The sequence below is a fragment of the Alligator mississippiensis genome, chromosome 4, assembly GCF_030867095.1.
Source record: "Alligator mississippiensis isolate rAllMis1 chromosome 4, rAllMis1, whole genome shotgun sequence".
In the NCBI taxonomy this organism is placed as follows: domain Eukaryota; kingdom Metazoa; phylum Chordata; order Crocodylia; family Alligatoridae; genus Alligator; species Alligator mississippiensis.
Genome location: NC_081827.1, coordinates 106,513,242 through 106,539,060, shown reverse-complemented (window position 1 = coordinate 106,539,060; position 25,819 = coordinate 106,513,242). Strand labels below are relative to the sequence as shown.

Below are 25,819 nucleotides of genomic sequence, written 5' to 3'. Positions count from 1 at the left end.
AGGAGTAATGGGGGGGAAGGGGGTGCCATACTGCCCTCACCTCCTCCCAATGCAGCCACCAGGCTGCAGCTCTACCCTACCACCATGGACCAGCCACAACCACTGCTGCTTCCCTCAGGCTGCCCACACTGCCTGCCACCCCACCTCCTCTCTGGGGTAGAGCCACAGCCTGAGAGAAGTGGCAGCAGCAGCTGATCCATGGTGACGGGGTAGAGTTGTAGAGTGTCTGCTGATGGGAGGTGGTGAGGACAGCACACCCCACCCCCACCCATTATTCTTTGTGCAGCTGGCATGGGGGGCCTGGTGGTGGCAGCAGCAGCAACAAGTCTCACCACCCCACTCTGCCCTCCCTCACCAGGTCTTGCCTGCAGGACCGCAAACGTGGCTTGTGCCCATGCCCTGTGCCCACTATGGATACACAAATTTGGAGGGCACATGCCCAACCATGGCTCCCAACATGTCACCTGTGCTCCATGCCCTCCCAATGCATCATCTGTTCCCCCGCCACCTTGCCCCATAGACTTACCTACGGGGATCTGTGAGAGCTGTTCTCCACACCACCTGGCTACCACATGCATGTGTGTGTGCACACATGCATGTGGCACCCCCAGCCTGATCACCCTTCTCCTGCTCCCCTCATCCCCAAGCAACCCCTTGTAATGCCAGCCTCCAAGGGGTACCCCACAGTTTTCCAAGTTTTTCTCCTTTAAAAGAGAAAATCCGTGATTTTCCACATTTTTCTGTGATTGTTTGCGATATATTTCATATATTTCTGCGACTCACTTTTGGTTCATGACCCACTAATTGAGAAATGCTGATCTAGTTCAACCCCATGTCTGAGGCAGGATCGTCTCTACCCAAACCTCCCTGTACAATCCATAATTTAAACTCTTTGTAAGATAATGTCAAACCTGACAAAACACAAGAGATAACAACCTAATCTTCTGCAGGTAAGGCAGGGGAACCACTACAGCCAATGTCCTCCTTCCACAAAAGGTTATTAACATACACTTCAGAGATCCCAGATAGAGGACCATTCTCCTGGACTAATCCTACTTTGAACCTAATCAAGGAATATCTGAGTTAAGACCAAATCCTAGTATATGCAGTCAACCTGCACTGCTTCAAAGAGTAAATGGTGCTCAGCATCTGGAAGGTTTAGACTTTGGAGGTTTCAGTTTTCAGTTCATTTTGTTTCTCCAATTCATTTTTCCCATTTAGTTCACTAACAGCCTAGAATAGCAAAGTACTGAAGCACAGGTTTAACTAAGCCTATGTCTAAATTAAGCTAATGGGACTACTCAGGTATTAAAAATTAAAGATTAAAGGTGGACTGTTGCCTAAATTATCAGTCTTCCTTGTTTCCCTGCAATTTTGGAGCTTAACTGGGTTTGTGAACACATGTATTTTTTAATTGATTTTCCTTTTGCTTGGAGGACGGGACTGGCAGGGATAGGGAGGTTGTTTTGTTTGTTTCTTTGGTTTTTTGCATTTTGAACACTGACATGGAAAATATCATCATAAACGTCCTACCTAAATCTAGAGCAGTGCTGGTGGGAAGGTATCTCTTGGAGTAAAGAAATATCATAGATTTAACTCTACTATGAAAAATACCATATAATCATTTTCCATATTATGGAACTGGTATTGGGTTTTGCTTATATCACACTAGTCTTGCTATAAATTTCCCACTGCTTGATAGTCTCCTCGTCCTGTTTTTAGCTGACAACACTATAGTTTAATTCATTAAAAATAATCAGAACTGCCGATTTTCTCAGTTTCAAAATGGACTGCTCTACTCAACTTCAAGATAATCTAGCCTGGAAAAGCAAGTACGTGCATCCAACCGTTGCTGGTTCATCAGAAAAGGCCACATCCTAATATATATCCTCTCCCTGAGGACTGCTATGTCTAATTCATGAGATGATCTGCTCTGAATTCACTAGCTTTCGGAGACATATTCTAATGCCCACTTTATTAAGAAACAGATGTACCAGTTTTACGCTAATGGAACACCACTGATTTGAATGGAGTTATTTCTGGTTTATACCTGTATAACCCATATTGGGAATAAACTCCAGGCTGCATCCAGATGAGCACGGACATTTGGTTCCCTGAGGACAAGAAGCAGCAGCACACTTTGTACCCTCTGGCATGTGGCAGGTTACCCTGGGTGGAGTAGAGGAGGTTGAGGCCAACATCTGTGCTGGCACCAGCAGCCTTACCTGGGGTCCTATGGGCCAGGAAAGTTCTAGCCATGGTGCTCCTGCAGCTGGGAGCCGGAGCATGTCTCCAGTGAGCCAGGCTACAATTTTGGGTGGCACACACTGCCGCCACATACGCCACCCCCCTTTTTTTCCACTTGTGTTTTTTCAACCCCAGGATCTCTCAGGGTAAAAAAAAAAGCCATGCTGCAATGTAGCAACATGGGAAATGCCTGAATGTGCAATGTGTGGCACCACAGATAGGTCTGCAGTACCACATACTGCACAGCCATGCTTATCTGGATGTAGACCTAATATTTACTTAGTAGTCCTTACACACTCATAATCCAGAGAATTGAAGTACTTCCCAAGCAGAATTCATATCCTGATGGAATTCACTCACCATCTGTCAAAGAGCTGCATGCCTTTGGTGGCTGAAGTTCATCTTCCTGACTTCATAGGTGCCAAAGCGGGAGATATGTATATACACCCAGCATATCTCAAGCTCTCCACCAATATGAGGTGAAGTCAGAACCAGTTTCTGATATAGACAACAGACACTGGCTAATATCAGGAAAGAATCCTGTCTGCTAATCACAGAATATTATATACCCCATCATATAGGCTTGCCTCAGTAGGCTTACTGACATGCCCTTTAAGATATTATTCTATCCAGCAATCCCATCTAACCTTCAACTATTTCTTAATCCAGACTCAGTAATTACTGTCCCTCTCTGTTCTCTCATGGAAAAAGTAATAGTATGCAGGATTGCAAATAATATCCCTCACAAACAGAAATACCTGTCAATTGGAAAGCTGAACCATAGCCTTTATCCAAAGAGGCTCCAGTTGTAGATGATTTTATTCTCCCATCTTTATTTGGCTGCACTGCTTCATTCTTCAGAGTATTTCCTGATATTATTCCATCAGACTGCAAACAGAAGCACAATGCAGAGTAAGCTACTCAGTGAGTTACCATCAAGAACAGACCATATCTTGTAACTATCAGCTAGTGACACAGAGAATATAAAGCTATGTGAGATCTCTTCCTACACCATTGAAGATGAACAAGAGTTTTGCCACTGACTCTAATACAGTACCACCAGGGTAGTAATGCTAATTGGTATAGCCACTAGGGGTGTGCGAAGCAGGTTATATTCAATCTGGATTTGGATTCGGCCCAATTTGGGGGACAGAGATTCAAGTTCTTGATTTGGATCACTTTCCCAATTTCATTTGGCTGAATCTGAATTTGAAGATTTGATTCTGATTCAGAGAATCAGTGATTCGGCCATAGACACAGCTTTAAATGTTTTTTTCTACATACCTTGAGGTACCAGCATGGCTCGCTAATGCTGAGATGGTGGGGTGGATGGAGTGTCCCACAGAAGTGAGGGGGTGGACCCCCCCCATGCCCCTTGGCTCGGCCATCAGCTGTGGGGGGATTCTGGGTAATCCCCCAGGCCCAGGAGGCACCAGTTGCTGAGCCAGGAGGTGGGGGAGGGTCCATTGCTGATTGCACTGGGGACCGCGCTGTGTTCCCATGGGATGCTCCATCTACCCCACCATCTCAGCATTCATGAGCTGCCTGGTACTGAGGTACGTAGAAAAAACATATAAAGCTGTGTCTATTTCTGAATCATTGAATCTCTCTGCATTGAATTGGAGTGTGGACCCCTCTCGCACCCCCCGGCTCAGTGACTGGTGCCTTCTGGGCCTGAGTACTTCTGGTCCACTTCTGGGTTCACTGCTGAGCACATGGAGGGCCCCCCCGCACTCCTGTGGGACACTTCATGCACCCCAGGATCACAGCAATGACGAGCTGTGCCTGCTACTTCAAGGTATATAGAAAAAACTTTTAAAGCTGTGTCTGTGTCCGAATCACTGATTCTCTAAATCAGTATCAAATCTTCAGATTCAGATTTGGCCAAATCAAACCAGTGACAGTGATCCACATCAATGAATCAAATCACTGTCCCTGGTTCAGCCTGAATCCACATCCAAATTGAATAGGGCCTGCTTCGCACACCCCTACAGCCTTCAACTACCTGAAGTGTGGTTACAAAGAGGATGGCGCTAGACTGTACTCAGTGGTGGCAGATGACAGAACAAAGAGCAGTGGTCTCAAGTTGCAGCAAGGGAAGTTTAGGTGAGATATTAGGAAAAACTCTCTCACTAGGAGGGTAGTCAAGCAGTGGAACAAGATACCCAGAGGCTGTGGAATACCAGGCTAGACAAAGCCTTGGCTGAGATGATCTAGTTAGGGATGATCCTGCTTTGAGCAGAAGGTTGGACTAGATGACCTCCTGAGGTCCCTCACAAGCCTAATTTTATATGATTCTATGATACTTGAATATAACAAAGTTTTTGTTTCCCCCAATCAGCATACAGGGAAAAAGCTCCTCATCTAATAGTCACATACAAGAGAACCTCGTTAAATACATTGTCTATCATTAAGGCTAGGGACAGACATTACACATAAACCAGTTTAAGTGATCAGAAACTGGTTTAAACCTATAACAAAATAGATGTCCAGTGAACATAAACCAGTTTGAAAATGGCTGAAACCGGCTGAGATAAACCTGGTTGAATGTAGGATCAGACTTAACTGATTTGGCTCAAACTGGTTTATGCAATATCTGTCCCAGACCCTTTGCTGGTTTAAAATAAACCAGACACCCCCAGCATCCTGGCATGCTCTCGGGGCTGGGAGGGGTTCCCTGCTCCACAGCAGGGTTCTCCTGCCCCACCCTGCTCCAGCTTCAGAGACTGCGGGTTGCTCCCCCCTCCCCCTCAATACTGCCTGCTAAGCAGGAATTTCCCCCTCCCCTCTGCCTTGCTGAGGAGGTGTCTGTGTATTAGCTAGCAAACCACATGCTGGCTACAGGCCATGCTGAATCAACAGGTATAATCAACAGGCAGAAACAACAAGTAACTGGTGATGTCCCTCTATTGTTTTCTTAATTGGATGATAAACACTGTTATCAATTCCCTGCTGGGCTAATCAGAGCTCCTGCCAGAGCCTGGCCACGCCCCCCTCAGCTTCATGCTGTGGAAGAAAGGGAGTGCTGCTCTAGCACCCCCCCCAGCTTCTAGCCTGAGCCACTGCAAGCAGGTGCCTGCATTTCTGGGATGTCTGTCTGGTTACAAAACTGATTTAGCCTAGCCAGCAGTGGTGACACACAGGGGGTGCACAGGTGTGCAGTGCACCCCCTGAGAGTGCTGGTGTACCCCCGATAGCCAACATTCCCTGCTTAGTTGACAGGTGGGAGGGGTGGGAGGGAGCACTGGTGCCCTCTGTAAGCACAGGCCAGGGAGTGGGGGCACCAGGAGAAGTGCCACGGGCACTTCCAGGAGCACCACTGGCACTTCTGAGTGCCCCACTCGCACTTCTGGGTCAGCACAATTGGCCATAGGGGAACTCCCCCCCATGGCTGCTGACTGGCCGCTGGGGGTGGGGAGGCACATGCCTCTCCCCCCCCCCCCCCCCCCCCGATTCAGGAGGCACCAGTCGCCCATGCTAGCCAGGTTAGACTAACCTGCAAAGACTGAATCATTTCAGGTTCAGGCTTTTTGGATGTCTGTCCCTAGCCTAATGGCTGCCAAAAGCAACATGTGCTCAGTAGTTGCTTACAAGTAGCCAACACTGAGCACATCTATAAAATACATGGCCCATAGCAGGCAAACATATTGATGGGAAAGCATCTAAATGAGGTTTATTTTCATATTTTGTTTCAAGGGCCAAATCAGCTCCAGATTCAATTGGTAATAATCAAATTCCAGAATTCAACTGGGCAGAGCTCAATCATGTAATCTGTGTTGCTCTACCACTGTGCAGTACTAATGAGCTACTGTGCAGTCAGTGTCACCTAAAAGCTGTTTGGTGATGCTACTGTGCAGTAACTCCGGTTACTGTGCAGTCACTTAGTACTTGTGTATACAAATACTAAATGACTGTGCAGTGCACAGTAACTCATCCAGATCCTCTCGTGTAAATGCTGCCAGTTTGTACTATATATAAAGTACTGCTTAAATATGTGTTTATGGAGTACCCGTGCTAAAGCATGTAGCCGTTTCAAAAAAGGTAAAACGGATCAATTCTGGATGAACTAAGTCTATGGGTACCCATAGTAATTGTACTATATGTAAATTATGACAGGTATGTTTATTTCAAGGTCAATGGGCATACCTACATGTGCATTTTAATGCAACACAAACTCTGGCACTTATCACACTGGAGTTTATTGCTCCTAGGCATGGTATTTATGTGTGTGCCTGGGATCACAGCACATTAAGCCAGGTCAGAGCATCCCCGGCTATCAGGGGGCCTAGGGGCTCATCCTGCCAGAACAGGGTTGCTCCAACCTGGCTCAACGTGCTGGCTAGGGCACAAGGATGCTCCAGTGTGAGGCTAGCCAGCAGGCAGCCCCCGTACCGAAGCACCCTCATGCCTCAGTTAGCCAGATAAGCATCTATACTTGTGCTGCTGCACAGTGGAAAGCTGTGGAGTTTATTAGTTTAATCTATGGTAATAGCCATGCATGTGTAGACATTTACTGTGGAGCTAATTAGTCTACTCCCCAGTAAATGCCTTGTGTAGACATACCCACTCATTTCAAATTTCTTCCTCACTTCCATGTGCTCGGAGAGAGTAGGTTCTGTCGGTAAAGAGGGGGGTAAAGGGCTACAGAGGGACGAAGTTGGGGTGGCAGATAGCAAGGGGAGTACCTAACCTCCAAGATTTATTCTCCCTGCCGTAACAGTGGAAGAACACACTGAAGGCAAACCTCAAAAATTAGATTCTACATCTGGAAAATTACAACAAAGTTATACATTTCCATATATAGAATCTGATTATTGAGGGAGTTAATTTATACTCCAGTAAATGTGGTATTATGATTTTGTTTCAGAAGCATTTTATACCCTTCTTAGACACATGATGAATTTCCATACAAAGTGATACGGTGTACAGCAAAGTGAATAACATCTCAGAGGTTCCCTAACTTATTTTTTTTCTTTTTCTTTTTTATTGGTTCAGAATGTTTATTTTTAATGCAGAAATCTTTTAGAAATCTGTCTTCAGACACAATGTCAGGGCAAAAAGAAAGGAAATATTAATAAAAATCACACCATTAGAAAAATCTGAAACATCATAAGTAGACTCTCTTATAATTAAGCAACTACAAATTGGGTCAGACTATGTATTATCAGTTAGAGGTATAGTTTTAACTACCATAAGGCTCCTATATTTTCCATTTATTGAATAAAATTTTTAAATGGTGATTGGCATAATTCAGAAATAGTGAGAGATTAATCTACAACTAACCATTGCTTTGATGCATTTTCCCTTTATTTCTGTATGAATTGTCTGTAGACAGACTGTGAAAACCTTGAACTTATAAATTATTCAAAATTATTCTCAAATATCTTCCTCAAATGTTTCCAAATTTGCAAATCATTCAAATTTTGACATTCCAATTAAATATATAGCTCACAACTTGCATGGTAACTAACATAATTTAAATAATTTATGTCACTAACTAGACAGCATGAACTTTTAATTGTATATTCACTTGTAACATTTGCAGTTTACAGTGAGTTTCATCTAAAGCTTAAATGGGCTCTATATCAAGGCAAGATAGTACAAAGTTCACTAATTCTATCTGCACCAACAGAGATCAGGAAAATCAAAACAAAACCCATCATTTCCAGAAATAGACAACATTGGGTGAATTTTCAAATTTTTCATTCAGGCATCCCATTCAGATTTCACTTACAGTGTCTATCTGAAAGAAAAAAATGGTTTTCAAGAGTATTCTGGGTCAAGAAATCATGAATGCTCAAATGGATATGGAAAGCAAACAGCCAAATAGTATTTCACGTTCAAATACATAGTTCTCACATCACTGATTCCACCTCCCCGCCAATGAATAAGTCAGAGTCAGAATAAATTACAGTCTTTTTAACCATAATGGGCTAGATACTCCATTGATCCAAATCAGTGCAGCCTCACTGGTCCCTATGTAACTGTACTGATTTACACCAACTAAAGAATTAGGCCCCATTTAAAACTGTAATTCATTTTTTGCCTTTTTCATGCTTGCTGACCACCAAAGCCCCCTGCACCCCAAGAAATCAGTGGGAGGCCACAGTTATTATCCTCTGAAACTCCTTAAAGGGCTGTCCCCTGCCGTGGACAGGTTTCTACATATGAGGTACTGCAACCCCAAATATTACTTTTTCTGGCAATGGCAGAAATGTTACCATTCCACTTGAAGCTGATCATTTTACCTAGTCCTCCCTCACCTAATAAAGTTCCCACCCTCTTTCTCCATATGTAGCCAGCAGAGACATGTCTCCAGGATCTGGATGACAATGACATGAGTGCTGACTCATCCATCAGCCTCCAAATGGGGGGACTTGTTTGCAGGCACCATTTGTCTCCTCTTGAGATAAGCACCACTTTTTAGGTAGGACTTATTCTTCTCACCCTCCCTTCCAAGCCTGACACATAGAGAAGACTTTGGAGGGGATTTTCCAAGCAGACAATATACACTTGGCATAATTTACATGAGCATGCCAAATTAAACACATTATGTTGACAAAGATCTCTTAATGCAAATTAACAATCTACTTTATGCAATCATGATGAAAGATTAATGTTTCATACATGCTTTAAAATAAGAGGTTGCTGGGAGTCTAGGAAACGAAAAACATAGAAGACTGGTCTGTCATAAATGACTTACAAAGTAAATATTTGTTTTCTAAAAGAATAGATTCAGGTCATAAAAGTAATTGCTTTCAATTTTTATTTTTTTTTGTTAGGGCAATAACCAAGGACAAAGACAGATGTTCAGATCCCCACTCTAACTCATGGAGCTTCACATAAAGCACCACAAGTTAAAGCAATGTTCATCTGTTGAGTCCGGGGGATAAGGAGATCAAGCTCCACTTTGGAGTTGATCCAGTAGAGGAGCCTGCCTGCAGCCTGTCTCCCCTAGCCCTGCCCCCCACGTTTCCAGCTCCAGTGCCATCTGCAGGAAGGGAGAGGGGAGAAGGCAGAGGGATGGAGTTGCAGGCTAGGGCTTGCCTGACCTGAGCCAGAGGTGGGGGTGGGGGTGGGAGGGATCTGTGAGGTGTGGGTGGGGAGCTCCAATTCACTCACCCTGTCTCCAGCTCAGGTCAGGCAAACCCCAGCCCCAGTCATGCTGATAAAGTGATCCTAGGGAACAGAAGTTCCCTAAGGTGCTCCACTTTGGAGTGCCTTTATCTGATCCCTCAATAGATGAGGGTTAATTTGTCATGCAATCAGCTACTTTTAAAGTGCTCTGAAGCCATGCATGTGTGTCACAGCATGGCTGTAGAGCACTTCCAGGGGGCTGATTGCAGGGGGATGATTGCACCCCAGATGTCTTCTCCTGGGTACCAGCACCAAGACAGCCTAAACTAACCCTCATATTTACCAATTTTAATGTTATTTTTTAGGAAAAAAGATTTTAAAGAAACTTAAATTCAAGCTGTCATTCTCCTAGGATTTTAATAACTGTGGTAAGCATCTTCTAAGTGCCACCAGTAATGTACTCAATAACATAACTGCATATATACCAAGACCACCTGTGTTTGTAACAACATCTACCTCTTAAGATACTGCTGCTCCAGTAAAAACTGGTGTTGATGTACAGGACACTTCCACTATGCTCACTTTCCTGTTCCTCAGGTTGCTACCTATTCTATCTTGGTTTTGTCCAGTTACTCATCAATGTTGTATCTGAACACTTTCACACAGAATAGACTGATGCGAGCAAAGTGGTAAAAAAATTAGCATGGCTGTCTTGCATTTCTGGATTATAGAAAGTTCTTCTTGAGATAAGGGTTTGAATGGATGCAAAGTATAAAAGTTTTAGCTATTAAGAACAGTCAGCCTGCCATAATTTCCTACAGGTGGTCAGACTCTGGATTTGCCAAGTCTCATCCATTATCAGTGGGTGTTATTAAATGAAACTCTAAACACCCGGCTCTACCACTCTGGAAGATGTTATGCTCAATTCTATTAAATCTTTCAACAATACAACCACTGGTCCTGGTTTCTAATGTAGGTATTTTGACCATGCAATTACTTTTGTTTCAGGCTATTAATCAGATTTCATAAAGAAAACCTAAGGCACCTGTACATGTGAGGGTCGTCATGATGTACACATGACGAAAATGTCATTTATGTGGCTTACTGGCATCACACAACACATGCACAAGTTTTTTTGGGGGGGTGCTAAATCAGTTTGCATTGTTGCAAATTAAACTATATCCAGATGTAGTTTAGTTTGCAATGTTGCAAATTGCAATGATGCACCTGTCAGCTCACTCCCTGGCTATGGCAGGGGTGGGCAGACTCTGCAGAAAAAGGGGCTCTGCCTTCAGCAGGCGCTTGCTGAAAGCAGAAGAGGCGAGGGGCCTGACCCTTTTTTTTTTTTTGGCAGAGCCTGCCCGCCTCTCCCCTGGCTGGAGGGGGCAAAATGTCAGCAAGCCAAGCAGCCTCTGAGTTGCAGGGTGCCCTGATCATTCCCTCCATGCTAGCTTGGGTGGGCTGCTAGCTGGCCCGATTCAACTGTTCCCTGAGCCCACCCAGTGGAAGCCCACCAGGTGTTGCTCCCCAGGAGGTCTTGGGGAACAGTTGAATTGGCCCAGGTGCTGCCTTCGAGCTGGGGCAGCACCTGGCCAGCCAGCAGCCCACCCCAGCAGCCCTGGGGGGTGCCGCCACCATGAAGGGAAGGACTGGGGGTCCTGCAGCTCATGAGCCACTTGGCCTGCCAGCAGCTTGCCCTCTGGCCATGGCCAGGCTCCAACTCTGACCAAAAAACAGAAAAATTTAAATGGTGGGTTTCAATTTAAAACCCAACATTTCAATTTAGAGAACATAGACTAAAACCCTGAGGATTAAACCCCCATCAGGTATACAAGTGCCCCTAATGACACAATTTGGTGATGTCCCATAACATGGGAAAATAATTCTTTCCAAGTATGCTAATAAAATGGTCAGATAGTGAGGATACTGAACCAGGACCAAGGAAATCTGGTTTTAAATTTTCATTTTCTTCCAGAGTCTTCTCATATCCTCCAGGTAAGTTGCAAAAGTTCTCAATGGCCAGCTAAATATAATAACCCCTTTTCTTGTCTTCATTTACATTATAATCTTGCTTATTTTTGCCTTGTACTGTACACAGCAAACCAAGGCCCTGATCCAAGCTGTGCCTTCTAGGCATTGCTTTAATACAAGTAAGAAATAAGAAACATTAATAATAATTCACTATGCCCATGTACAAATAAAAATTTGACAGAGCAAAATCTAAATACTTTCCCAAGTGCTAATTGAGGCTATTCAGGCTATTAAAAATAACCATTCAAAGATATTAGAAAGCTTGTCTAACATCTCTCCCAACTGTATAGTTGAACCAATAAAAGATATTACCAAACAAATCCTATTTCTCAGCTATTCTCAACTTCACTTAAAAATCAACATACCCGAGGAATGGAGGATTTGGTACCAAAATACAACAGCTTAGAACCTCCCAGTTGACACTCTAACACCTATAAAGACAGCTCAGAAGTTCATAGTGATAGTCATAGTGGACTCAGTTCCTTGCACTCCCAAAGCACGTGCAGCCTTAATTCAAGAAAATCATTTAACCAATGGACAGTTTTGATTCCATGCAGTAAAAGACAAGAGTATAACCAGTTCTTCACAGCATTAACCCTATGTGTCTCTTGAAGAACAGACTTGTTTCATGACTATTTGTGCTAATAAAGGTTTATCCATGAATTAACTGCAATTAAGTCATATTTCAACCCTTTGAAAATTAGTTACTTTATGTTTTTAATCATGACTACAGCTAATTTGCCAGGCTCCTTTAAGAGCAATTGTTAGGTTTGTGTGTTATAAATGAATAAAATTAAAACATAGTCATGAAAGACAGTTGTTATGGGCTCTGCTGACACAGCATTTTTCTTTTTAAATCAAAACAGGATAAGGGGCAATTTAAGTAACCTGACACTAGCTGTTACCTTTACAGACTACACTTTAAAAAAAAATAAAGCAAACATGCACACTACATTTTCAAACAGCTTCTCAGGTGCAAAAAAAAAAAAAAAAAGACACAGGTGATCAGCAAGTCCTTCTGAAGAAACATCTGTTACTAAAAGAAGAAAAAAAAGGGAGAGAGAGGACAAGGGAGGGGGAGCGAGCAAGAGAGAGAGATGGATAAGGTGCCATTTTCTATGACTATAGTAAAACCTAATGCACTGTAAATAGAACAGGTCATGCGGTAAAACATGAAGAAGCTCTTTTTAATCATATGAAAAGAAATTTAATATCTTTGCATTTGCTTGGCAAGGTGACTTGCCCAAGCAATCAGATCCACAAAGCTCTATATATTTGTTCTGCTTTTGTTGCTACTGAGTGAAGCTTCTAAGTCACAAGCATTAAGGCTGGTATTTATTAAGCAGTTTTGCACTTGAGTGCTCATTAAGAAAATGAGGGTATCTGAACGTGTACTAGGGGAGTGTAAGGAAATTTGACAGATCAAAGGGAAACAATCACATATATAGCATAAGAAGTGCACACACAAGCAATGTTTAATAATTTTATTCTTTTCAGTTTCTGGTTCTAAGGCGTGATTCACCAATGTGTAATCCCCCTTATACTTTGGTGTAATCACACTGTAGTCAAAAGTTATACTGACATAAAACTAGTCATGCAACAAGGAAGCAGAATCTCTGGCTCCTGCCAGACGACATGGTAGAAAAACACTAGCAACAAGCCTACACTAATGTTCCCAGCCATGGCTGTCATTTGTGGCTTTACAGCAAGGCTGCAATGAGAATAGCAGAACTTGAATGCACAGGAGATCAAAACTCGAACAAAACAATTTTTAAACAGTCAACTAGTGCAGGTATTTTTAAGTGACGTCTCCTTCTAAAAATATGCAAAACTTGCAAAGTAAGATCTTGAAAGATACCACATTTACTTGATTCTAAGATGAGTTTTTTTTCCCCATTTACAATGGGGGAAAATGCCACTTGTATTAGAATAGACGATGAGGGATTGAGTATGATGGCCGGGGGTGGGGGTGGGCGAGGAGACAGGTGGCTGCTGTGGCTCAGCCTCCAGCCCCTGCCTGCTCCCCTATCCCCACTGCATCTTCTTCCCTTCATCTCCCTGCCATGCTCCTTTGCCTGCCCCGCTCCTTCCCATCCCTTACCTTTGCTCCATACCAGCAGGTTCCATCCACACTGCAGCTCAGGGTGCTGGGCAGTCCCAGCCCAGAACTGCAGCAGTGGTGCATAGTGGTGCACATGACTGCTGTGGGGGCTGATCTGGGGCCATGCTCAGTACCCCAGGCTAGAACAGAGACAAAGCCTGCTGGTGTGGAATAAGGGTAAAGGAGGGAAGTGGGGAGCAGAGGCTGAGGGGATGGGAAAGGGGGGAAGCAGAAGCTGGGGGGGAGAGGCAGCAAGGGGAACAGAGGTAGAGGGTGAAGGGGGCCCCAAGGCTGAAGGGAGGTATAAATTAAAGATGACCCTCCAATAATCAGATTCTATATTACTATTGGGACAATCATCATTCAGGGTTGTTTCAAAATCTGAGTAAATACAGTAAATTACATCACAATTTGTAAAGTACATTACAATTTCCATGACTTCGTTTCTGATCTGTTGCCTTTTATTATGTTACATTCAAGAAAGGCTAGCTTTGCCAATGTCTCAGTCGCCTGAATGTGTTAAAAAACTCACATTTTTCAGTGAAAACAAAACTTGGTTGCCAGAACTTATTAGCAGTAAAAATGAGGTGCACTGAAAATGCCAGCAAAGCCAATAAGATATGACAGTAGACCAGCAGTTTACCAGAATTTTTGGCACTGCAGCATCTTTTTCTTGAAGTATTGCTTTTGGAGGTGGTCTTCCAGGAGTCATGCCAAATACACAGGGTACCTACTGCTCATTGCACTAGACATGGTGATGACAAAATAGACGAATCAGACCATCAGGTCTTTATCTGGTATGTACTCTTCCTGAACTAGCTCAGCCCATGTCAAATTAGAAGCCATACTCTACACAGTAGCTTTGATGTCAGTTTTGCATAAGGCTGAGGAATCCTGCCTTCACAACGGCAAATATACAAAATATGTCCTTACCTGAAGACTGGGGACACTATAAAGTAAGCATACATACCGATCAATCCTCATATAAAATGTCTTTCTAAGGGGACACAGAGGCCAGACTAAGCCTTCTGAATTAAAGTATTGTCATATGTAATGTTTCAGGGAGCAAGTGAAACGGTCTCAGCTAATATTCTTAGCAACACTTATTCTAAATAAACAGGTTGCATATGATCCCCCTGTTGCACAGATATTCTGTCTTGGGACTATCAGAAGTTTAAACATTAAACAAAATTGAGAAAGAAAGAGCAAGAAATGCTGGCTGCATACCTGGTGTTTAGAATGCTTGTCTGGGATAGGAGAGATGCATGTTTCTGTTCTTGTTTTGAATTAGACAAATAGGAAAAGGCAACAGTATATTTTTTTACCAGATCTGTATGTCACTAATTTTATACAGAGAATCTTCCTTGCAACAAGTGATAGAGCCCACTACTCCATCTAATCTCTTCCCAAAATTTACTTCAGCTCTGATCAAGTCTGCCAAAATTTAGAGGACTAATCAGGCTAACCTGATTAAGATAGAAGTTTCTGCAGCCAGTGACATGCAAGGGATTGATGTGACTAGCATCACATCCAACTGCCTTTTATTCCCCAGGCTGACTGACTAGATTCCACTAGTCAATCCAGGTGTAAATGGGTGTGGGGATTTGCCTTTTACATAAACCACAAGCAAAGCTTAACCTCAGACTTCGGGCACTGTAGTAAGATGCCTTAATTGCTCTGCTGTTCTGCCTCCTTGAAGTAGGATGCCTGTAGGATAAGATAGTTATCCTATGTGCTTCTTTCTTGTAATTTATATTAAAATATATAAGCAGACTAAAAAAATCCCACCTGCATGCAGACGCTCATATTCTGACCCCTGTTCCTCTTGTCTTTGGCTGCTTCATTCTTTCTGAATGTTTGTCACACCCACTTGTTATTGCTTCTCTGAAAACTCTTTGTAGCAACTACTATCTTTGTTCTGGTTTTGTACATCTCCTAGCACAACAGAACTCCACTTCTTTTGGGGGTTTCTGGAGTCATGTCATGCAAATAATTATGTAATAAGCTATGAATAATTCTTCAATAAGAGCTCCTTAAGCTATGAACGCAGTATCTTTAAAATAAGCAATAAATGCCATTCACTAGATTATGCAGTGGAAGCCTGGACAATAAAAAAACTCACATTCAAACAGACAGTCTATAATGTTGAAGCAAAGTCTTTCTCCAGCTAATTAATTGTCAAGGTCTGCACAAAGGCAACATTCCACAGAGACCAGACTGACACCAAGCTAGCTGAAACATGCTAAACCAGGGGCAGGCAATTATTTCAGCTGCAGGGCCACTTAATGAGTTTTGGTGAGCTGTCGAGGGCCGCAAAGGTAGTCCCATCCCTTGACAGGAGCCCTGCCTCCTGGTCATCATCTTGGGACCGGAAGTCCCATTCCCCAACCCCTAACCTTTGCTGCCAAAAGTCCGTCCCCTCACCACAGAAGTACCTCCAAGGAGGTTTGCCATCTTGGAACAAGAAAAAAATTATATACTAAAAAATCAAACATCCATAATAACATATTTTAAATGGATTTTTTTTAAATATTTTGTCCTGATTTGTGTGTCATGTATATAGTGGTGATTCCATAATAGCTCAAAATGAAGTCTTACTCTTATATATTGCTGGGGATGCGGAGGGGTGGGGGCTGTGGTTGTGTGTAGATGTGTATGTATGTGGGGTATGGAGGAGGATGTGGGGTATGTGTGTGGATGTGGGTAAGTGGGTGTGGGGATAAGTGGGTATGTGTATGGGTTTGTGGGGTGTGTGGAGGGGGAGGGTGGCTGGGGTGGAGGATGGCTGTGTGTGTGCAGTGGGCAGTGTGTGGTGTTTGTGGGGTGTATAATTGTGTGTGGGGGAGGGTGTGGTTGTGGGGATGGTAGCGGAGTATGCATGGGAACTCCCCATGTCCACCCCTCTGTGCTGGTCAGCACCTTCCCCCACTGCACAAAAGCCTGGAACCAACACATCTTGCAGTGCCTCCCCACCACCGCCAACTGTGCGCAGCCCTAGCCCACCCTGCACCTGCTCTGGACTGACCCTGGCAGGAGTGTGCCAGCTGGAACCTGTGCCACAGCCCCAACCCCAGCTCGCCCCATGCCTGCTCCACACTGCCTGCCCATGGCACATCCTGCCACCCCATCGGTACACAGCAGGGCTGAGGTGGCTCCATGGCTGGACTCCCTTTCTAGACAGAGCAGGTCGTGGCAGCTTCTTCCATCTGCCACTGCTGCTGGCCCCAGCCCCAGCTTCTTCCATCTGCCAACCATGCCACAGCCCCAACCTAGCCCACCCCACACATGCTCCAAACTCACCTGTTCACACTAAAAAGTGGCAGCAGCAGTGCCAGCCAGGCAGAAACTGATGCTCAGCATGGGGGGGAAAGTGGCCCCTCCCCCTTGTCGCTGCCCAGCGCTTCCTGCTACAGCTGCCCAGAGCCCACACCTGGGCTGCCCTGCAGCTTCTCTCCACTGCCACTACTGCTCCATGGGGCAGCCCAGAAGTGGGGCTGATGGCAGCAGAGCCACAGGGCAGCCCAGGCACGGGCTCCAGACAGTCACAGCAGGAAGCGCTAGGCAAAGGTGAGGTGGAGGGGCCGCTTTTCCCCCATGCTGAGGATCAGTTTTTTCATGGCCAGTGCTGCTGCTGCTGTTTAACATGAGCAAGAGAGTCTGGAGCAGGTACAGGGCAGGCCAGGTTGGGGCTGTGGCATGGGTCCCCACTGGTACTGTGGGGTTGTGGGCAGTGGCAGATGGAAGAAGCTGCCACTGCTTGGTATGCCTAGAAAGGCAGTCCAGCTGTGGAGCTGCCCCAGCCCCACTGCTTGCCCAGGGGGAGGCAGGATGCACCACTGCTGGACAGCACTTGGGCCAAGTGGGACTGAGGCCAACCAGGGGCCAGATAAAGCCTTTCCGTGGGCCACACCTGGCCCACGGGTCATCTTTTGTCCACCCTTGTGCTAAACTGACAGCTCCAGAGACTGAAGTTTTCTGTTCAACAGATCAGGTACCGCACAGGCAGCTGCAGTGCAAGCTTTGCTACATTGCCTGAAATACCTCAACATTAATTGGAAGGGTCATGTTTAAGTCCTTGGCTCCACTGCTGAGACTGCCCATAGCTTTCTAGTTAATACTGTGAATATTGTGAAGCAGCTCTTATTGCTGGAAACAAGGACATCAAGCAGCCTCAGGTGCATTAACAAAAGCGGTAGACCATTGGCAGCCTTGGAGAGAATCCAACCAACACTCTAAAAACTATGATTTCAAATGCAATGTTTAAAATTACATTTTAATGGATGTTTTTTATAGTTAACATATCAGATATCATTATATGCCTGCATTGTTCCTAGTCTCACTTTTGAAATGCTTTGAAATAGACACAGGAAACTGAATGGTGTCCTCCATCTCTCTTAGCTACTTGTATACATTTTAGTGTGTATGAAAGTATTATTGGCCTCCATTATAAAGATGGAAACTGAGGCACAGAGAAGTTAAGGGACTTACACAAAATGATACAAGGAGTCTGTAGCAAGGCAGCAACTAGACCTCAAGTGTCCCATAATTTAGCCCAGATCCCTAACCACTAAGTTATTCTTCCTTTTTTTGGAGACCTACAATATCTCACACCCTACCAGCTTCATATCCTCCGCCCATCAAGGCTAACAAGCTGCATTTGTAGACAGACCATTTTCCTCACTCGTACGATCTTTCATTTGATGTTCAGGAATAAGAGTTCCATTGGCTCTATGAATGAATAGTTCCCACAGTTTTCTTTATATGCCGACTCATGGGGGTTTTTAGTGTTTTTTTTCTTTTGTGTTCTTCATTTGTGTGTTGGGTATATAATACATGTCCTGTCAATTATATAACATGTATATGAACACATGGAATCAAGCTCAGATGACTATTGTATTTGTTTTCTTTTTTCCCCCGACTTTGTTTGCTTGCATCCCTGGTGACTCTGAGTGAGACATAGCTGCACAAAGGTTTGAGAAATTAATATACAATATTGCTATTCCTATATTGATAGAGAGAGTCCAGGTGTTTTAAAGCATTTATGAAACTGCCCGATTTACTCTCATACAGAAACCTATTGACAATAAGTTTAAGCTTTGCATCGAGGCTGTAAAAGATTTGATTATATTAACAATGCTAAGAGTCATGAATGTCATAAATCTTAAGAGAAAGGATGCATATGTCACATATAATGCATGAAAAAGTTGTTCTTTTATCATGGATAACTTACCATTGTGTAGATACTCTGCTGATCAGCTATTCCATTATTTGAATAAGTATCTGATGTCTTGTTTTCTTTCAAGAAGGCAGGTGCAGGATGAAGCAGGAAGCCTGCCAAGAAAGATGATAAATTGCTATTCGGTGCTAGGGACAGTGGTTAACATTAATGCAGTACAGCCAGAAATTAAAGCAGCTAGTATAGTAAGAACAAGGAAGAAAATAACTTCTGATCCCAAATATAGGAGTTTGACTTCCTTTTTTTAAAAAATTAGCATCATATTTACTACATATAAAAATTCTTAAAGTTGTTTGGCTACAGACAAAATCCACTAATTGCAAAGAACAAATAACTGATATGCAATAATTCGAGCAACTACCATTCCAATATGAATATAACATTATACACTGAAGAAAACTACATTCCAATACAATTAGACAGGAAAAAATGGAGGGAAAAATGAAGGGCCAGATCGTGAAGCTCCTACTCACATTGGCAAGTAGTTATTTGCTTACGTCATATGACTAATCTGATTAGTACTGTGATTCTCACCTGGGGTGGTGCAGCACCCTGGGGTGCCTTGAGATGCCACACAGCAGTGTTAGGTGTGCAAACATGATTCACAAGATAAACCCAGAGATTTCAAATAGGATTCCATAGCTTTAAAAACATCTGGCTGTGGGCTTCCTTAGTTCTTTGCAAAAGAACTACTCTATTATTTTTTCTATAATCAAAAAGCAAGTGAAAACTAAGAGCTGGCATTTTCCAATGGGTACCTTCAGTCTAGCGACAGGTTCTCTGAGTCTAAAAAGACTGAGAACCTTTAGATTAATAGTTCACAACCTAGCCAAAAAAAAGATACAAGTTTCCCAATGTGGTATACTAGACTTTGCCGTATTAAATCTGGGTTTTCTTAATCTAAAAAAGTACCCCCAGTGATTTTCAGTACAACAAAAAATGTAAGCTTTCACAGCATATCCAGCATGTTGCTCGAAGTCTTAAACTGAGCATTATAAGAACCACAGACTAATTAAAAAGAGGTTTTAAGCTGATGAGCTGATAACCTTTCAGATCCTCAAAGTTGCAGGACTCGCATTACCTTTTGAAAGATATGCAGTATGGTATCAGCTTTATAAAGGTTATTAACTCATTAAACAAATTAAAATAAAAATCAAGAAACCTTATTATCAAGACGATAATTCTAAACAAAACCTAAGGCAATATACCTGGCAAACTTAAATCAGATCAACGTCAAATCAACAATCAGCAAGTCAGTTTCAGCACTGAATTGGAATTAAATAATCAAATTAGTTAAATTACCATAGAAATATGAAAAATAATCAACCCTTATAAATTCTAAGGACTATTTGAAGAAGTTGGCCCTTTATTATTTTTTTATCATTCCAAAACACGGAGAGATTTTACCTAAGCCAATCAACTCTATAACTAAGATCTGGTTAAATGTTTTAAGACAAAAGCCAAATTATAATCTAATGTCTGACCACAACAACAGAGCAAATGACAAAAAGGTCTCAGAATTTTACTTTTAGGTGGCAACCACTTTCCACCCTCCCAACAGAGCTGTAACACAGGCTTTACTAGAACACTCAAACAGTATATACATACCTCATCAGACACTGCTATGGAGCAATGCTGTGAAAATGCTCCACCCACTCACCTCTGCTCCACAAGCGCTGAATGTCAAACAATTGTCACACAGCTGCTGCTTTTTGCTGTGTAACCAGGGCATGCCTAGTGCTGAGCTCAGTCATGGACATATTCATGACTGCAGCGATGTGATTTTCTTGAGCCTGTGGTGCATGTGGAGCAGGAGTGAATGGACAAGGCATGGTTTCACAGTGGGTTCTCCAGCACCACCCAATGCAACATAGATGTGCCCTTAATAATTAGGGATTTAATAGCTTTATTGACTAGAAATTATGGATAACAGTTTCCAACCCCTCTTGGACTATTAAAGCACACTTTATTATGGGAGGCAATGTTTAGGGCTCCTTAAACCTGGGGAACTTTTTTTGTGCCTCCCTCAAATGGATTTGAAGGATTCTCATATACAAACACAACCACATGGCACAGTCCTTAGAGCCCTCTGAATATGCAGAGAACAGGGGACAGGTCTATTCCACCTATTAGGTGCATAAATGGACACAGGCATCTACCCATAATTCTATTCTACCGCGCACAAGTATCTGAAAAACAGTTATTGGAAAAAGTGGGTGTGCCCTCCTTACTGCTTTTTTGTGATTCAGTCTTAAAGTAAGGTGTCAGTGGATGCATCTACATGAGACATTTAATACAGAGCTGCTTACTTAGTTCCACAGTAAAGTCTTGGCATCTACACGTGCAGTCCTATTAAGCCACAGTAAACTAATTAACTCTGCCATAGGTTAGGACTTGTAAATAAAAGGACTATCCTATGGTGGAGTTCTTTACTGTGCAACAAGGCATGTGTAGACACTGACAAGCCTGGCTGGGGTGCAAGGGTGCTTCAGTGTCGGGGCTGCCTGCCAGTTAGTCCCGCACTTCTCCGTAGTGAGCTTTCTTTAGGTGCATCAAAAGCTGGTATAATTTGCTGTTCTGAAAGGCAAGTCTTTCTGGTAGTTTCTTGGCCTTGCTCTTGGCTCTTATGGTTTGCAATCTTTGCTTACTCTGCCTTATATCACCTCTCCCCAGCATCTTCAGACAAATCAGGCCTGCGTTACAGCCACCATTATGTAGCATTAATTCTGGGAAAAGTCCTGTTCAAATCAGCAATTCTAAAAATATTCAGTGTTTGGCATACTACGGAGTCTGTAAGCCTGTGATCACCCCAAATAACCAAAATCCAGATGCATGAAACAACTGCTGAGAAGCCTAGCACAGCCTTATATACATAAGAAATGACACTATGTCATCAATTTACAGAAAGTTGGACACAATATAAGAAATCTTATAAAAAACAGTTGATTGCTAGGAGTCTTTTTCCAGCAACCAGTCTCTCACAACATTCATCCATCAACAAAATTAGAAATAAATTGAACAACTTATGATCAATGCCATCATTCTTCTTCCAAAAAGGCAATTTACAGTAATCTTTCTATTCTGAAATTGGGCCATAAGTCAAACAGCTTATCTCCTGGAATCCTCTCAATAGAGAAGAGCTACTTTAAACCTATCAAGATGAAAACCATTTAAGAAAAAAAATTCAAAGTTTATATAGTGACTGTATTCCCACATATGCAATTTCTCTCACAGTCTGTCAAGAGTAATGCAAGCCTTTTAGAATTAAGACTGCAAGAGTGTATCCTTCTTAATCTGCTCTACAGTTACTTTAGACCTACTTGCTATGCCATGGAGACAGGAAGTTTAGGGGTTAAAATTCAGCCAAGATTGAATTGTTGATTTTCTCTGTTCTTTCTGCCTCTGCCAATTCAAACCTTTAAAAATTATTTAGCATGCATAGGTAACTTCCCAACTTTATTAACAGTGTGCTATGTTTGTGGCCACGTCCCAATTTATCTTAACTATAACAAATTTTTGTTTTAGCACTGGTGACTGTCAGAATTATTTGGCTTTATCACATGCAGTGGATGGCTGGACACCAAAGCTGACAAAATCCTCAAAATATATTTAATACCAGTGTAACACTCAAAAGCAGTTACCCTTAGGGACAGAATAAAGCTAGAAAGAAATTTAAGACAAGACATGCCTCTGTGTTAGAACTTTAAGTTACTATAATGATACAGAGCATGTATGATGGGTACTGAACATAATATGGAGAAGCTAATTTTAATGTAGATACAAATTGTAGTTAATGCCCCAGTTCTCCTTTCACTAACACTCATACAAGTCCATAATATCAAAAGGATAAGTATAACTGAGGAATCTGCCCTTAAATATGGAGACATAACTGAGAAATTTATGGGCAGATTCCTCAGTTATATGCAGTATTTATGCAGTATCTACATGCAGTATTTCAACATTTTAGGGTTATTGTAAATAATCTATTATAGATCGATGGATCATGTGTTTCCTTGATATTATGACTGTCCTTCTATCAATAAAATCATTACTGGCCTGATCCTACAAAGTCTTACTACCAAGCATGGTTGCTACATGGGGTAATAAGAAAGTGTTTGTAGAACCAGTTCTTTAATGGCTTTCTTAAAAGAAGATTAGATTAAAATAACTGATAGAAAGGCAGCCATAAGGAACACATGGTAAGGAACACACATTTTCCATTCTACCTATAATAGGAGATAAGGGTTATAGGCATAAGCATGCCAGATAGGCTTCACACTCAGTAAAAAGGCACTTGACTTGCCATATCTTTCTAACTTGCCATTTTTCATCCCTCTCTTTTAGACATCTTTAGACTAGACATACATGTCACCAAATGAAGCAAATCAGCAGTGCCAGGATATGTCCTGGCACAGCAGTTCTGCTTCACTGGGCAAAACAATCATCACCCATTGGCCTGCCCATTGATCTTGTGGGCCAATGGGCAATGTGTACTTCGCTTCCACCCCAATAATCTCCAGGAAACCTGGAGATTGCCAGGGGTAATCTCTGCAACCAAAGAACCCCAACTTTCCCCACTTCCAGAGACATGCCCTGCAGATTCCAGGGGCAAATCTCTAGAAGTAGGGAAAACTGGGACACTCCAGTGTGGTACACAGTCCCAGGGTTGTGGCCACTAATGAGCTGATAAAAATAGTCATGGTGGCACAAAGGTGATGAAAAGCAATGTCTGTTTCTACCCTTAAACCTTCAGTTTAGGTTCCTTAGGGCCCATAGCTTGCTCTGCCTCACTACAAAATGAACAGGCCCTCTACAAAAGTGACAGCACAAGCAGGGAAGTGCAAGGGGAAGACATACACCTTCTCAGCACAGCAGTCTCTGATCAACACACTGTACAGATGAGCTGCCCACCCCCAAACATGGCCCTTACCATTTGTTAATCCATAAGAGTACTATACATCTCACTTCATTACTATTAAATAGTCTCTGGCAAGGGACTTTGCCTTAGGGCGCATCTATATGTACACTTTAATGCACATTAGCCTATTTTAATGTGCATTAGGAGGTCACTTTAAAAATAATACCATTTAGTTAATGCATATTAAAATAGGCTAATGCTCATTAACCATCACATGTACAGTGAGGCTGCTCTTAGGCACTGTAATTACAGCGTGTTGGAGCAGACTCAGTTAATTGAGTCTGCTGGAACATGGTAATTACCCCTTTCCAGAAGACTCCATCATCACGTGTATCAGCATCCTTGCACTGAAAAATGCTGGCAGGGGGACTTTATCATTCAATGAGCTTTAGTTAAAGCACCCCTGCCACCATTTTTCAGCACGGGGTCGCTGATACATAAGACAGTATGGGAGCTGCTCTAATTAAAGTGTCCCCCATCCCCCCCTTCCCAGAGCACGTGTATAAATGCCCCATACTCTTTAGTTAATGCACATTAAGACAGGCTAATGTGCATTTTCCAAGTACCTCACAATGGAGGGCATGTATATACATGATCTAGGAGTGGAGCAGGGGAGAGCACTTTAATTAGTGTGGCTCCAAGAGCTGCTCTAATTAAAGTGCCCAGAGCATCAATGTATCTGCATCCCCATGCTAAAAAATGGCAGCGAGCTCATTCAATGAGCTTTAGTTAAAGCACCCCTGCCTTCATTTTTCAGCACAGGGATGCTGATACACATAATGCTGAAGCCTGCTGAACTGTGGTAATTACTACGCTCCAGCATGCTCTCTGTGACTACTCTGCTTAAATAGCATAATAGTCACAGGAATCTAAGGATTTTAATCACAATGTTATTTATTGGTGTATTATTTTGCACTTACGTTATCCTTGATAAGCTTATTTATTTTTACTTAAATCTCCTATATAGATTTTGGTGCCAGAGTGCCAGTTTTTGGTATAATTCCTTCCCTGAAAGTGCTACATCTGCACTGCCTTATCCAGGGGTTCTCTTTACACTAGAGAAACCCACAGGGAGATTCTTAAACCAGCTTCCTAGCTATTTCACATTTCCACAGAATTGGGTGGTGGGTGTCTTGGAGAAAAATACAAATTATTGTCCAAATCATGGCATGGTTTAAACTAATAACTTGCTGTATCTAATGTTATTACATGAATACCTGAATTTAAATATTTTCTTACCATTGGCATCTAGGGCAGTAAATCCCATAATATTTTTTATCTTAAGTCCTGAAATTTCTTCTGTGGCATTGCCCCATTCCTCCATATTATTCTGATTACCAGTGTCTTGATCTGCCTTTTCCCAGTTCTGGTGATCCAACAAGGAAAGTCTGACTTCAGTAAGAGATTCATCTTCACTTATACATCCAATGCTCAAAGACACTGCTCTTTGGGAAGCTTCTGTTCCAACACAAGAGATATGATTCCAGTAAGTTACACTGACTGGGTCTGAAAAGAGGTATGTGATACACTGGGATAAGGTAAATTCACTTGCAAATAGCAGCCTTATTGGGAAGAAGAAAACTTTGGTTAATAGTTAATACAATCAGAAAAGAATCACTTCCATTCTAGATTCCTAAAATTGAAAGACAAGAAAATTAGATACTGAAAGCACGAATCTCCATTGCCTTTGCAGCCCATCTGTTCAATTACAACCTGTACAAAGAGTGCAACTACACGTCTCCGTACGGTGATGTTGCTACAATGCCATGATTTAGTACTTCCTTTTGGAAGTACTAAGCATGGTGCAGTAACTGACCATACAGCGCCGTGCATGCAGCACGCAGTTAGATTTTGCTGCTATGTCAGTCATAGCACGCCATATAACACATCACTACGGTGACATAAGGTTACGCGTAGATGTGCCCAAAGTGCATTAAAAAAAAGTCAATATTCTCTACTTAATCACTTTGCACTCACTAGTAGCATGTTATCACGTTGCACAGGCTTCTCACAAGCCTAAGTGATGAGTCAAACTATGGTAGAAAAGAATCACGTACCAAGAACAATTTTATTCGGATTCTATTTTACAGTTTGGGTACATACAGGCATTACATTTATGTCACTCTAACAAGGGTTAGGTCAATCTAAATGTCCAATCGTACACATGTGCAGAGGTCTTCAATTGCTCAAAAAATTAGGTGATCAATCT

The 25,819-nt window shown here is 42.6% G+C and overlaps 1 protein-coding gene across 2 annotated transcripts in view; it reads right to left on the bottom strand.

Annotated features, from left to right (window-relative positions):
• Positions 1 to 25,819, bottom strand: part of LOC106737859 (uncharacterized) — a 283,248-nt gene that overhangs the window by 116,154 nt on the left and 141,275 nt on the right. For both annotated transcript variants that reach the window (XM_019489653.2, XM_019489655.2), the window contains exons 7-9: positions 24,850 to 25,068; positions 18,687 to 18,787; positions 3,006 to 3,135 (exon numbers count right to left, since the gene is read on the bottom strand). In XM_019489653.2, coding sequence (XP_019345198.2) covers positions 3,006 to 3,135; positions 18,687 to 18,787; positions 24,850 to 25,068 — 450 coding nt within the window. The remainder of the gene's footprint in view (positions 1 to 3,005; positions 3,136 to 18,686; positions 18,788 to 24,849; positions 25,069 to 25,819) is intronic.